The following is a 15,914-nucleotide window of genomic DNA, read 5'->3' on the forward strand; positions in this document are numbered from 1 at the left end:
TAATTGTCCTTATATTCCACTTGGAAGTTGACTTCCTGAAAAAAAAAAAGTGGGAGGTAAAATGAATTGCTTATCCCAAATGATAATTCTTCATAATCTCTGGTTCAAAAGCTTTGAGAATAGAAAAATCATTCCTTCAAGGAACAGTCAGAAGGAGAGAACAAGAAGACATGGTCTGATGTTATAATATTTGAAAAGTTAGCATGGCGTTCAGCCAAGAGAAATGGAACCAAGTAAGTATAGTTGTTTGGAGAAGGACAGGGAAGAAAATGTGGATAATGGGAGGAATCTCAAAGATGGGAATTGAAAGGGGGTAGGGGGGACGTTGGGAATTGAGGGCAGATGTTTCAGAATTGAAAAGAAAGTATAAGACTGTATCTAGTTAGATTTTAGTGCAGCCAAAGAAAGTTTAACAAACATGGTATCTGTGATGGCTTAAAAAGATGTCCACTGGGGCGCCTGGGTGGCTCAGTCGGTTAAGCGTCCGACTTCGGCTCAGGTCACGATCTCGCGGTTCGTGAGTTCGAGCCCCGCGTCAGGCTCTGGGCTGATGGCTCAGAGCCTGGAGCCTGTTTCCGGTTCTGTGTCTCCCTCTCTCTCTGCCCCTCCCCCGTTCATGCTCTGTCTCTCTCTGTCCCAAAAATAAATAAACGTTTAAAAAAAAAAATTAAAAAAAAGATGTCCACAAATTCTTGATTGCCTCCCCTTCAGGAGGAACTGCACTTAATGACTCACTTCTAATGAGCAGAATGTGGTAGAAGTGATGTTAGGTGATTTCCAAGACTGGGTTGTAAAAGACATTGTGGCTTTGCTCTTTCTCAGATCTCTTGATCTTGAGGGAGTCAGCTGTCAGGTTGTGAAGAGACTCCAGGGCTCCTGACTGGTACATGCGAGCAAACCTGGTTCTTGGAAGCAGCTCCTGAATCCCTAGTTAAGTCTTTAGATGATGTCTTGACTGTAGCCCAATAGGAGTTGAGTGGTTCCAGCTCAAGTTTTAAGGCACTTCCAAATTCCTGAGCCACAGAAATTGCAAGTATAAATGTTCACCGTATTTAAGCCATTGAATTTGGGGGCGATTTGTTACACAGCAATAGACAAGTAATATGGTACTCCAGGTAGAAAACAAGACTATAAGAAAGGCGACAGTACAAAAATGACAAAATTCAAGAGACACAGCTTTACCATTTGTTGTTCAAAGAAGGAGCAAACAAGTAGCTGTCACGTTGGTAATGTTTATTTTTCCTCTGCTGGAAATCAGGAGACCTCAAAGATACTTGGTGGCAGATAGTTCAGCGGCTACCTATTGAGTGCTTACGTATCGGATCTGGTTTTTTCTCTAGCATCCGTAAAAATGAACTAGTAATGAGCCTTTTGGTTCAAGGTGCTTGGAGCGTAGTAAGAGAGACAGATGTAAACAAGGATGACCACGTGATCACGAGTGAAGTAAAATGTGATTCTTCTGGGTTGCCTGGGTGGCTCAGCCAGTTAAGTGTTGACTTCAGCTCAGGTCATGATCTCATGGTTTGTGAGCTCAACCCCCACGTCGGGCTCTGTGCTGACAGCTCAGAGCCTGGAGCCTGCTTTGGATTCTGTGTCTCCCTCTCTCCCTCCCCCTCCCCCTCAGAGCTCACGCTCTATCTCTCCCTCAAAAATAAATATTAAAAATATTTTTTTGCGGGGGGTGGGGCGCTTGGGTGGCTCAGTTGGTTAAGCATCTGACTTCGGCTCAGGTCACGATTGCGAGGTTCGTGAGATCGAGCCCCGCGTCGGGCTCTGTGCTGACAGCTCAGAGCCTGGAGCCTGCTTCGGATTCTGTGTCTCCCTCTCTCTCTGCCCCTCCCCTGTTCATGTGTGTGCTCGCGCTCTCTCTCTCTCTCTCTCTCTGTCAAAAATAAACATTGGAAAATTTTTTTTTTAATTTTTTTTTAATGTGATGCTTCTGCAATAGAAGATAGACCTCTTCTAGTTTGTTTGGAAAGTTAAGTATTCTCTAGAGATTCTAATCAAAAGAAATCTTTTTTTTTTTTTTTTTTTATTTATTTATTTATTTTTTTTTTAATTTATTTATTTATTTATTTTTTAATATATGAAATTTACTGTCAAATTGGTTTCCATACAACACCCAGTGCTCATCCCAAAAGGTGCCCTCCTCAATACCCATCACCCACCCTGCCCTCCCTCCCACCCCCCATCAACCCTCAGTTTGTTCTCAGTTTTTAACAGTCTCTTATGCTTTGGCTCTCTCCCACTCTAACCTCTTTTTTTTTTTTTTTTTTTTCCCTTCCCCTCCCCCATGGGTTTCTGTTAAGTTTCTCAGGATCCACATAAGAGTGAAACCATATGGTATCTGTCTTTCTCTGTATGGCTTATTTCACTTAGCATCACACTCTCCAGTTCCATCCACGTTGCTACAAAAGGCCATATTTCATTTTTTCTCATTGCCATGTAGTATTCCATTGTGTATATAAACCACAATTTCTTTATCCATTCATCAGTTGATGGACATTTAGGCTCTTTCCATAATTTGGCTATTGTTGAGAGTGCTGCTATAAACATTGGGGTACAAGTGCCCCTATGCATCAGTACTCCTGTATCCCTTGGATAAATTCCTAGCAGTGCTATTGCTGGGTCATAGGGTAGGTCTATTTTTAATTTTCTGAGGAACCTCCACACTGCTTTCCAGAGCGGCTGCACCAATTTGCATTCCCACCAACAGTGCAAGAGGGTTCCCGTCTCTCCACATCCTCTCCAGCATCTATAGTCTCCTGATTTCTTCATTTTGGCCACTCTGACTGGCGTGAGGTGGTATCTGAGTGTGGTTTTGATTTGTATTTCCCTGATGAGGAGCGACGTTGAACATCTTTTCATGTGCCTGTTGGCCATCCGGATGTCTTCTTTAGAGAAGTGTCTATTCATGTTTTCTGCCCATTTCTTCACTGGGTTATTTGTTTTTCGGGTGTGGAGTTTGATGAGCTCTTTATAGATTTTGGATACTAGCCCTTTGTCCGATGTGTCATTTGCAAATATCTTTTCCCATTCCGTTGGTTGCCTTTTAGTTTTGTTGGTTGTTTCCTTTGCTGTGCAGAAGCTTTTTATCTTCATAAGGTCCCAGTAATTCACTTTTGCTTTTAATTCCCTTGCCTTTGGGGATGTGCCGAGTAAGAGATTGCTACGGCTGAGGTCAGAGAGGTCTTTTCCTGCTTTCTCCTCTAAGGTTTTGATGGTTTCCTGTCTCACATTCAGGTCCTTTATCCATTTTGAGTTTATTTTTGTGAATGGTGTGAGAAAGTGGTCTAGTTTCAACCTTCTGCATGTTGCTGTCCAGTTCTCCCAGCACCATTTGTTAAAGAGACTGTCTTTTTTCCATTGGATGTTCTTTCCTGCTTTGTCAAAAATGAGTTGGCCATATGTTTGTGGGTCTAGTTCTGGGGTTTCTATTCGATTCCATTGGTCTATGTGTCTGTTTTTATGCCAATACCATGCTGTCTTGATGATGACAGCTTTGTAGTAGAGGCTAAAGTCTGGGATTGTGATGCCTCCTGCTTTGGTCTTCTTCTTCAAAATTACTTTGGCTATTCGGGGCCTTTTGTGGTTCCATATGAATTTTAGGATTGCTTGTTCTAGTTTCAAGAAGAATGCTGGTGCAATTTTGAATGGGATTGCATTGAATGTGTAGATAGCTTTGGGTAGTATTGACATTTTGACAATATTTATTCTTCCAATCCATGAGCAGGGAATGTCTTTCCATTTCTTTATATCTTCTTCAATTACCTGCATAAGCTTTCTATAGTTTTCAGCATACAGATCTTTTACATCTTTGGTTAGATTTATTCCTAGGTATTTTATGCTTCTTCGTGCAATTGTGAATGGGATCAGTTTCTTTATTTGTCTTTCTGTTGCTTCATTGTTAGTGTATAAGAATGCAACTGATTTCTGTACATTGATTTTGTATCCTGCAACTTTGCTGAATTCATGTATCAGTTCTAGCAGACTTTTGGTGGAGTCTATCGGATTTTCCATGTATAATATCATGTCATCTGCAAAAAGCGAAAGCTTGACTTCATCTTTGCCAATTTTGATGCCTTTGATTTCCTTTTGTTGTCTGATTGCTGATGCTAGAACTTCCAGCACTATATTAAACAACAGCGGTGAGAGTGGGCATCCCTGTCGTGTTCCTGATCTCAGGGAAAAAGCTCTCAGTTTTTCCCCATTGAGGATGATGTTAGCTGTGGGCTTTTCATAAATGGCTTTTATGATCTTTAAGTATGTTCCTTCTATCCCGACTTTCTCAAGGGTTTTTATTAAGAAAGGGTGCTGGATTTTGTCAAAGGCCTTTTCTGCATCGATTGACAGGATCATATGGTTCTTCTCTTTTTTTTTGTTAATGTGATGTATCACGTTGATCGATTTGCGAATGTTGAACCAGCCCTGCATCCCAGGAGTGAATCCCACTTGATCATGGTGAATAATTCTTTTTATATGCTGTTGAATTCGATTTGCTAGTATCTTATTGAGAATTTTTGCATCCATATTCATCAGGGATATTGGCCTGTAGTTCTCTTTTTTTACTGGGTCTCTGTCTGGTTTAGGAATCAAAGTAATACTGGCTTCATAGAATGAGTCTGGAAGTTTTCCTTCCCTTTCTATTTCTTGGAATAGCTTGAGAAGGATAGGTATTATCTCTGCTTTAAACGTCTGGTAGAACTCCCCTGGGAAGCCATCTGGTCCTGGACTCTTATTTGTTGGGAGATTTTTGATAACCGATTCAATTTCTTCGCTGGTTATGGGTCTGTTCAAGCTTTCTATTTCCTCCTGATTGAGTTTTGGAAGAGTGTGGGTGTTTAGGAATTTGTCCATTTCTTCAAGCTTGTCCAATTTGTTGGCATATAATTTTTCATAGTATTCCCTGATAATTGTTTGTATCTCTGAGGGATTGGTTGTAATAATTCCATTTTCATTCATGATTTTATCTATTTGGGTCATCTCCCTTTTCTTTTTGAGCAGCCTGGCTAGAGGTTTGTCAATTTTGTTTATTTTTTCAAAAAACCAACTCTTGGTTTCGTTGATCTGCTCTACCGTTTTTTTAGATTCTATATTGTTTATTTCTGCTCTGATCTTTATGATTTCTCTTCTTCTGCTGGGTTTAGGCTGCCTTTGCTGTTCTGCTTCTATTTCCTTTAGGTGTGCTGTTAGATTTTGTATTTGGGATTTTTCTTGTTTCTTGAGATAGGCCTGGATTGCAATGTATTTTCCTCTCAGGACTGCCTTCGCTGCGTCCCAAAGAGTTTGGATTGTTGTATTTTCATTTTCGTTTGTTTCCATATATTTTTTAATTTCTTCTCTAATTGCCTGGTTGACCCACTCATTCGTTAGTAGGGTGTTCTTTAACCTCCATGCTTTTGGAGGTTTTCCAGACTTTTTCCTGTGGTTGATTTCAAGCTTCATAGCATTGTGGTCTGAAAGTATGCATGGTATAATTTCAATTCTTGTAAACTTATGAAGGGCTGTTTTGTGACCCAGTATATGATCTATCTTGGAGAATGTTCCATGTGCACTCGAGAAGAAAGTATATTCTGTTGCTTTGGGATGCAGAGTTCTAAATATATCTGTCAAGTCCATCTGATCCAATGTATCATTCAGGGCCCTTGTTTCTTTATTGACTGTGTGTCTAGATGATCTATCCATTTCTGTAAGTGGGGTGTTAAAGTCCCCTGCAATGACCACATTCTTATCAATAAGGTTGCTTATGTTTATGAGTAACTGATTTATATATCTGGGGGCTCCGGTATTTGGCGCATAGACATTTATAATTGTTAGCTCTTCCTGATGGATAGACCCTGTAATTATTATATAATGCCCTTCTTCATCTCTTGTTACAGCCTTTAATTTAAAGTCTAGTTTGTCTGATATAAGTATGGCTACTCCAGCTTTCTTTTGGCTTCCAGTAGCATGATAAATAGTTCTCCATCCCCTCACTCTCAATCTAAAGGTGTCCTCAGATCTCAAATGAGTCTCTTGTAGACCAAAAGAAATCTTTTAAAAGTTGGCAAGATGCTGATTGCTGTGTTTATAAAGTTTCATAAAACAAACTTAAAGAAGAGCCCCTAAATGGTGGTGTTCGCTTAATATTTCCCCAAAGATGTTGTACTCCTGACATGACTGTAGTTTATTAAACTGTTCCAGTCTCTTCCCAGTTTCAGGAATTCTATCTGTTTTGCGGTTGAGAAAACTGAAGCAGCAAACCATTGGGAAATTTGCCCAAGGTTGTGTTGCTAGTCAGTAAAGGAGCCAGAATATGAACCCAGGCAGCCTGGTTCCACAGCCTATAATACAACCAACTGTCCTCCTTCTCAGTTAGTGTGACTGTACTAGAAACCTGGAGTCTGAACAAATCACGACTTGCCCAATGTCACATGACCAGTTTCTACCTGTGTCATAGTGGACTGATTTCTTACAGACTAACACTTCTGCTGAAAACAACTAGAAAAGCTGGACAAAACCTTGAAACAAACAAAAAGCAACCAAGAAGTAGCTTTTCAGGAGCCTATGGTGGTGGGGGCAAAAAATTAGAGGTCAGGGCCACCAAGGAGGCATGGCCCCAGAAAAAAAAACAAAAAGCCAGGCCTTTAGTATGGACTCTCCAAAGTCTACATACTAGAAGCCCAAAGCAAACCTGAAATACATCACACTGTCATTAATTCTGTTCCTCATTGTATTAAGGTGTTCTGTGCTACCTTCACTAAGTAGAGAAGCAAAAGCAAGTAAATCTCTGGAAGACAGTATCAGCCTTACAAACCTCATATCAATATGCAGCATTCAAATTAAAGTACCAAAAGATAAGGCTGAATTACCAAAAACAAAGAGGGGAGAAAAAGAGAATAGAAACAGACCTACAGAAACCCAGATTTTGAATGTGTAAGTGTGGCTTTTAAGGTGAATGGATTTGTAGTTTCAGGAAATTCTGCAAGATGAATTTGAGTAGAGAATTAGAAGTAATAAACAAAAAGAGCAAAGTGAGAATTATAAGACCAAAAAATACAGTAATTGAAATTAACAATTTGGTGGGTTTACAGTAGATTAAACACAGCCAAAGAAGGGATTAGTAAATGGGATGACAGCTCAAAGGAATAGAAATTTTAGGTTTCTAAAACACACACAAAAAGAGAAAAGCACAAGAGATTTTGCTATGGACCGAATGTGTGTGTGTGTCTCCCTTTATCTCTTGCAAAATTCACATGCTGAAGCCCAGTACCCAATGTGATGATATAGGGTGGGAGGAGCCCTCATGAATGGGATTAGTGCCATGAGAAAAGAGACCCTAGAGAACTCTCTTGGCCCTTCCGCCATTTGAGGACACCATGAGAAAATGGTTATCTATGAAGCAGGAAGCAGGCCCTTACCAGACACCAAATCTGCCAAATCTGATCTTGACTTCCTTGTCTCTAAAACTAAGAGAAGTCCATTTCTGTCTTTAAACCACCCAGCTTATGGTATTCTGTTATAGAAGGCTGAACTGAGATTTATAGGACCAACTGAAAGGTTTACCGTACACGTAACCGGTGTCCCAAAAGAGTGGATGGTGAGGAGGAGAGGTAGGCAAGAGGGGGAAGCAATATTTGAAGCAGTAAATGCCAGTGCCACATGACTAGTGGATAGCCGGGCCAGGTCTAGCTTCAGATTTATCGTCTTCAAAACATTTTTCATTATGACACATAGCACCCAGAAAATGTCGTTTAAGAAGTATGTGTTTAACCCAGGTCAAGGTCAGGAAATAGGACACTGCTGGCACTCCAGAAGCTCCTGCCCACCCCCATAGTAGCTTCCTGATTGCACCACGCCTCCCACTAGAGATAACTGCTACCTTTGATTTTATGATAATCATTTTCATCATTGGTTAAACCTATGTGTATATCCCTAACCAGTCCATTTTGGCTTTGCCTGCTTTTGAATCCTGTGGATGGTATCATACTGCAGCTATTGTTTTCTCATTTTCTTCTCTTGGTCCGTACTGTATGAGATTTATTTAGTCCACGTTGATACGTTATGGGACCTGGTCTGGATCACCTGGCGGAAGAACCAAGTGGCACTCGGAGATCTCGGAAGGCAGGAGGTTTATGTTACACCTGTGGGCTCAGAGATCACTCTCCAGAGGTCTGAGCCCCGAGCGTAAGCAGAGGGAACAATTTGTAGCCTGTTACTTCTGCATTCTGCATTAGTAGTAATTTGGCACGTGAAGCAAGCAGGGCAGGAAGAAGAACCCGGAAGTGGGGGGTCTTTGGTGGGGGACTGGAAATTTCTCCATCAGTCCTATTGGCCATCTTATAACAGATTTTTCCCTGTTAGATCGATTTCATTGTGTGATGAAGTATACACTTCATCTATGTGTCCATTTTCCTGTTGGTGGAGATGAAGAGTGTTTGTACTTCAACGTCATTATGAGTAATGCTGCTCAGACGTTCCTAAACCTGTAGCCTAGTACACATGTGCACGCTTCTCTAGAGCACTTGTCTAGAACACCTTCCTGCAGTGGAAGTGCAGGGTTCTTAAGAATGCCTGCACTCAACTTCTCCATGATGCAAAAACGGTAGTGCTGGCTTCTACCCCCACCAACCATGAAGACTTCCCAAGTCTGGCACACTTCCCACCTCACAATCGCTGCGACACATTGGCCTCCCGAGGAGGGACACTCAACAGGCTTCCGCTCTTGGGCCCCGTCATGGAAAGCTTGTTTACTACCTCATGGGGGCCTGTGCCTTCCGATCAGTAACACCCCAAAACAAAAGCGTGTGTGGAGAGAGAATGCGGGGCTGGAGTCTGTTTGGGTCCTCTTTTCTCAGTGTAGGTATTCACACAAAACCCTGTTAAGGTTCTTTGACAAGCTTTAAGTGAGGGTCCAGAGCACAGCACTACCGGTCGAGGGGAGCGTGGCATGGTTTATTTCACCCAAGTCCGCGGAGTCGTTCCAGAAAACCAGCCTGGAAGGACCATGGAAATGTGGACAAGAATGGCGGCACTGCCTTCCCAGGGGTCCTCCCCTGCCTCATGAGCTTTCTCTGGAGGCAGAGTTGTTTTGACTCTGGAGCCTCTCCATCTCTGTCGGGCCCAGGGAATTGGCCCAAACTGAGGAAAAGAGATGTTAGAGCACTCTCCCCACCTGTGTCCCAGTGTTTCATCGAGGCAGTTTTGCGCACCAAAGTCTGGAGCAGGGGCGGACCCCTTAATTTTTTTTTTTTAATGTTTATTTATTTTTGAGAAAGAGCATGAGCAGGGGAGGGGCAGAGAGAGGGAGACACAGAGCCTGCTGTGGTACTCGAACTCACAAACGGTGAGATAGTGACCTGAGCCGAAGTCAGATGCTCAGCCAACTGAGCCACCCAGATGCTCCGAGGCCGGAGTCCTTAGAATCAGGAAGGCATCCACAGCCTGGAGGTGAGGTTGGCCATGGAGCTCCCTCCTTCGAGGGGCTACTTAGCCCATCAGTCATGTTCATACCTTTTTCTCATGGCTCTGAACATCTGAGAGCGCTGCTGGTAGTTGGCCCAGATCTCATTTCTGTTCTCAAACTGTCTCAGCATCCCCTGGATGGCTCAATGAAACACAGATGGCTAAGCCCCACCCTGGAGTCTCTGAGGCAGCAGGTCTGGGGCGAGGCCTGAGAATTTGCTTTTTCTGGCTGATTCCCAGGTGACACTGCCACCGTTACTGGTCTCGGGAGCGCACCTTGAGAGCCACTGGTCTAGCTCCTCTTCAGGCTTCATTTAGTGCTGGTTGTGAGAACATGTAACTGCGTTTTAGTTCGTAGATAGGAAATTCTACTCAGGATGCATTGAGAATGCCCCAAATGTTCAGCATTCCTGCTTGACATAAACTTGGTTCGTTCTGCGTCCTTAACTTTAAGCTTAGTTTCTGCTCAAGAGCCCATGAAATTAACAATTAGCTTCTCTGCTGCATCAGTTTTACTGGCGTTAACGCACGCATACACGTGACGCGCCATGATGTTACATTAAGGAGCTTAAATTAGAAGCAAATCTCCCTGGTCAGAAAGTCATCTGGTCATTTGGCTTAATGAAAATTGGGTCTGTCATGTACTGACCCTGACTCATGTACCGCCTCCACGACGATGCTGCTCTGTGAATTGAGAAGTATCTATAAAACCAGCGTAGGGCCCCGCTTGTGCTAAACTGTAAAGGTGAGGTGGCCTTCTGTCTTCTCCGAAAGACACAGACTCCTGTCCCAGAGTACATATATTTCAATGAAATCTACTAGAAGCTTGAAACTAAACCTTGCTTTAAGGAAAACGTGAAGCCCTCAGGAGAGGGTTGAGTGGTTCATAACTTGTATGTACTGACGCACGCGGTTGTGGTGTCCTGATCCGCTAGGACTAATAACTTGTGACAGCCACAATGACGCCAACACCGCAGGCCTCGCTCACGCGTGGAGTACCCGTCAGGCCGCACCTGCTTCACTCCGTTCTTTTTTTAGAACAGTACACAGCCACCAGCTTGGGCGATGATTCTGAGGACGCTGACGCTAGGCTGCATCTATCTACTTCGGTCCTGTGAAAACAGTCATGATTTGAGAATTATGCAGTCAAGTGATTGCTTAGAACCAACGCTGTCTTGTGCTGTTTGCTGTTTAGAATATTACGTTGATAGGGTGGGTTGACCGGATCATCTGTGACATCAGGGTTCGTGATGATTTGTTTCTAAGAGGTCTGGTGTGGGAAATGCTCTTCAAGTTCTGTGTCCTCCTCCCCACCCCCGACCCTTTAGTGGCCATGATTCTGAAAATCACATGTAGCCTGAGGCTGAATCGGAGAGAACTCTTCCTGTGTCTTCCTGAAGGTTCACCCTGTTACCACTTGATGTTCCTCTGGGACATCAAGCCCTGGGATGAAGTGTGGAGATAAGATGGGGCTTTTCCCTCAAAGGTTTGTTTCTGCTTGGTCTGTTTGAGACTGAGGGATACATAAATACAAACTATGAATACAGTTGTCTCTTGATTCTTTTATGATAGCAGCTGTGACTGGTGGGTGAGCCCCGAGGTGCTTTTACAGAGTTGAATGTCCCCAGACATCCATTTCCCTGAGCTGTCATTGACTTCATGGGATTTCCACTTGTCTTGCAAGATTGGCACACTTTGTATCAAATGTTTGTAAACTCTGTGTAAGAGACAATGGCTGAGATGCTTGTACATTTTGTCCCCATGGGAAGGACACAAAGCTGGGTGGGTCCTCAGCAGCAAGAAGGTGCTGGGTATTGGGGAACACTGAATCCTGCTTTAGGAATTCAGTCACCAACTGTAGTAGCCTTGGGGCGCCTGGGTGGCTCACTCAGTTAAGTGTCTTGATCCTGGCTCAGGTCGTGATCTTGCAATTCATGGGTTCGAGCCCCACATTGGGGCTCTGCTCTGGTGGTGTGTAGGCTGCTTGGGATTCTTCCTCTCCTCTCTGCCACTTACCTGCTTATGGTCTCTCTGTCTCAAAATAAATAAATGAACTTTAAAAAAAGAAAAAAAGAACTGTAGTAGGCACTCACCATCTGTATGGCGAAATATGGCAAAATATGGCGGTGGAGAAGACATGGTCTACCTGGCCTAATGCATAATGAAGGAATAAGACATGCGTGTAAATTATTTATTACAGAGAAGTTGCTAGAATGCACTCTGCTTCTGCCACTGGAAGCTATTGCTTTATGCTATGTGGCCAGATGAGGAGGAAGAACTTCTCTTGATTGAGAATGGGGAGGCTTCCCCAGGTGGAAAACCTTATAGCTGAGCCTTACAGGAATAGTTGTCCAAGGTGGGGGGACAGGATGGCTCAAAGAACAACGTGAACAGATGTGAAAATGGCACTAGGGGTGGGACATACTTTCATCTCCTTCATTTTGATCTGTAGGCAGGGGCCAGGAGACACAGCCCCGATGGGCTGTGGTGGGTAGTAGGGTTTTATTCTGAGGCCGTTGTGGGAGGTCAGCCTCCTTCCACTCCCCTCCTCAGCCTCACCAGCTATTTAGTGCCTCAGAAGAGGCAGGACCAATTTTAATAAAAATAACGGTATCTTTCTAAAAATGTATTCAAAGGTAAGCAAGGCACTGACATAATCACAAATTTAAACATTTCTCAGGAAAATTTGTGCTTAAACCATAGTACAGCCACCCCTCCCCCACCCCCCACCCCCAGGATATTACCAACCTTGATGTTTAAAATGCAAGCCAGAGTTTTCAACTGCTCTTAAAGTATTTATTTTTAAATAGCTTAGAATTTGAAAATTTTTGATGGCTTAATTTCTGATAGTCAGCAGAAAGGAAATCTCTAGCTGCTGCCTATATGCAAATCCACTTTTTACAGATTCCCAGTTTATCCCAAATAGGTTGGGAAATTTGAAAAGATGCAAGTCTCTTCAGCATCCGGTTAACACCGGTATCCTACAGGCCCTGGAGTCTCTGGTTTTCACACTAAAATCTATTTGGCACCGAAGCTGTACTAAGCAAAATGCAGTTTTGCTCGGGGTCCGGACACGTGAACCCTGGATGGCCTCCGGGTCATCCTCAGCGTCAGGTGTCGTAGAAGACACCGCAGGAGACCGGGCTCCTGTGCTCGCGGGTGGTGGCGATCCCCCGTCTCCTGCGCGTGGCCCACCCTGACTCGTGTTCTGTTTCCTCCCCAGCCCAGTGATTTCTCCGTGTCTCTGAAAGCATCAGGGAAGAACAAACATTTCAAGGTGCAGCTTGTGGACAATGTCTACTGCATCGGGCAGCGGCGGTTTCACACCATGGACGAGTTGGTGGAACACTACAAAAAGGCACCCATCTTCACCAGCGAGCACGGGGAGAAGCTCTACCTCGTGAGAGCGCTGCAGTGACGGCCCCTGCCACAGCCCCAGCCACCTCTGGGCCCTCGGGGCCGCACTCACCTCCCCAGAGCTGAGCGGACCAGCCCCCAGAAGAAGCCGCGCTCACGGGCCCTCCCGCAGCGGGCTCCGCTCCGTCCGGTGGTTCATCATCGTCTCTTGGCTTCCTTTGCCTCGTTCATCTTCGCGTGCAGGTCGGTTTGTTTGCCACTCTCCTCTCCTCTGCCGCGCCGCGCCCTGCCACCCACTCTCCAGCCGCCCTCCTCCCGGCCAGGTTCAGGGGTCGGGAGGCGAGGAGGAACGTTCCTTCACTTTATTCCTGTGCAACTGAAAACAGCCTTCGGGTTGTTCATGCTGACAGAACCCCTCATTAAAAAGACATCGGGCACGGTTTGAATGCACCAAAGCTGCCGTTAATTATGTGAACTACAGTATGCTCCGAACGCGGGGTCCTCGGGCCCTGGGCTCCCTCTCCGGCCAGGCGGCACCTGCGAGGTCCCCGGTCCTGGCAGCCCTGGCTCCGTGCCCCTCGCCCCTGCATGGCTCCCAGACTGTCCAGGGAGAGTGGACGCGCTTGCGGGTAGCAGCACCAGAACCACCAGATGAGACAGTGGCGAGGAAACTCCAGTGCCTTCGGGGCTATGCTTGCAATAAAAGAAATTTCCTTGAAAGTCCGTCCGCAGAAGCCGGACCGGACCGGTGACTCCGAAAGACAGAGGTTGTGGTCATTTCCCCCCAGATGTGCCATCCGCATAGTGCTTTTTCCTCTTGCCCTTCGGCTTGTTTAAATTTCACAATTATGTATTTAATTCTCAAAGTAATATGTATCTGTAGCCATTTGTTGACACTAATACAGATGATTAAGGAAAACAGCTGATCTTTGGGGAAGGGGAGCTACCATACACTTACACACACGCACGCACACACACACACCCCATATATATACATATATATGTATATATATATATATATATATATATATATATATATACACACATATATATACATATATATACATATATACACACACACACACACACACATACACATATATATACACACACACATCCATGGATGTGTGTGTGTATATATATGTGTATGTGTGTGTGTGTAAGAACTATTTGCTTTACAGGGAATTTTTCAGGGTTTACAAGAGAATATGTGATTGGTAGTTAAAAGACACACAGAATGTTTATGAAGAAATTGCATTTTTTTCTTTACATTTGAACTTCTTTATAGTTGAAATATACAGTCTTGAGATGGCACATTCCTACAACTGAAGAAGGGGTCTCGAGACCTCCTAAACTTGCATACTCAGTTTTTTGGATATTGTAATAAAAAACGTATTATGAGAAGACTATGTGTGTATTGATCTTTGGGAAAACTCAGACTCAATACAGGGAAGTAGTCGCTCTAGCATTTACTGAACACTCAGTGCCTACAGGGAAACATTTTTAGAGAGGAGTCTAATAAATTTATTATTTGTGTGTTTTCTTTTTCTACCACCACATCTTTGTATGTTGAAATAATAAATTTGAATTAGTGAAACTCTCCAAGAGAAAGCAGAATCTCAAGCCTGGTCTTAACTTTACTCTTTGGAAATTATCTGTCACACAATGTTTTCCTAAATGTTCGTCAGCCCCGCTTCTCAGCTGCAGCTTTTCTCTCTTCACCCGGGTCTTACTTTCATTTGCTCAATCGGTAAATGAATCTTGAACGGTCGCGATGTGCCAGGCACTGGAAAACAGGATTTGTGCCTTAGCGAGCTAATTACGAGTGCGTGTTCAACGCTCCATCTATGCGTCCTTACTTATTATTCCTCATTACAATCCCATGAGATGGCCCTGTTCTCATCCCCCTTACAGAGTTGGAGAAAGTGAGGCATGAGGTACGTGCACAAGGTCACATGGCTGGTATGTGGTAGGGCAGGGTTGCACACCCAGAGATCAGGCTTCAGGGGTACAACCTTCCAACACCAGCCCAGGGAGGAAGGCTTCCAAGAGAAATAAGATACTCTCACCCATGAGAGTTTGCTCTTCATTTGCCATTCCTGTTTTCTGTGAGTTGATTGTATCTCTTTGTTCCCTTTGATATAAATTAGAAGTTTGGGGTCTGGTACCTGGAGTTGGGGTACCCTGTTACATCAGAATATATATCCAGGTGAGTGGTGTGGATCGCTAGTCTAGACGAAGCACGTGTATTCTGTACCTTATCCCTGGAAATAACAAGTCCTCCTGACTTTTCAGGTCTCGCTGTTGTGCGTTCCATTTTGACTTGATGCTTAAAATCCCTGTGTATAATGAGTGTCTGGATAGCTGAAAGAGTTGGATTTACACGTAGCAATTAAGGAAGAAACCAGCAATTAAAGGACACAAGACAGATACACATTTTGGCTTCAGCAACTGCTTTAAGGCTTATAGTTAAAACTGACAGTCGTCGTCAGTCTTGTCCCAAACCACCATGGGAAGTCCTCCAGCTGCCTGGGGTAGATGAAGGTTCGTATTTACAAAGGTTCCAGCATCCCTGTGTGGCAGCAGGTGGCCCGGTGGAGGGTGGATTGATAGCCCCAGTGTGAGCCTGTTGACGGTGGCGGAAGGCAGCCAGGGCAGAGTCCCCACGCGGTTTGGAGTGTGGACCACCGATCCTCGGTCCAGGTGGGACTTCTGCCATCACCTTCCTGCAAGACCGAGATTTCCCAAGCGCACCCTGCTTTGCCGTTCCTTTGCCTCTGCACAGACAGCAAAGGACAATAAAGGTCAGTCATCTTACAGTTGTGTGACTCTGCTCATTTGTTTGCATTAAATGTGCCTTCATTTTTCATCAACAGCTCCGCTCAATTACGGTACTGAACTACCAAGCCCTTGCACGTGACTTAGGCCAGATGCCATTAAATCATGTTTCTAGGGAGCTAAAACTGGCTGTGTTTTCTCCCAAAGTGCATCACAAATTATAGTCCTAAATTATAATTAGAATCTTTAGGTCTACTGAAACTGACATTTCCAAACAGTATTTTTGGTACCAGTACAATTTTGTCTTTGGTTCCTATGTGTCAACTGCTTTATTA

The 15,914-nt window shown here is 44.1% G+C and overlaps 1 protein-coding gene across 3 annotated transcripts in view; it reads left to right on the forward strand.

Annotated features, from left to right (window-relative positions):
- NCK2 (NCK adaptor protein 2) overlaps positions 1–14,205 on the forward strand; it is a 157,903-nt gene extending 143,698 nt beyond the window's left edge. For all 3 annotated transcript variants that reach the window (XM_058684590.1, XM_058684589.1, XM_058684591.1), the window contains one exon: positions 12,668–14,205. In XM_058684590.1, coding sequence (XP_058540573.1) covers positions 12,668–12,862 — 195 coding nt within the window. In that variant the 3' untranslated portion in view covers positions 12,863–14,205. The remainder of the gene's footprint in view (positions 1–12,667) is intronic.
- The last annotated feature ends 1,709 nt before the right edge of the window (positions 14,206–15,914 follow it).

The sequence above is a fragment of the Neofelis nebulosa genome, chromosome 9 (assembly GCF_028018385.1).
Source record: "Neofelis nebulosa isolate mNeoNeb1 chromosome 9, mNeoNeb1.pri, whole genome shotgun sequence".
Lineage (NCBI taxonomy): Eukaryota > Metazoa > Chordata > Mammalia > Carnivora > Felidae > Neofelis > Neofelis nebulosa.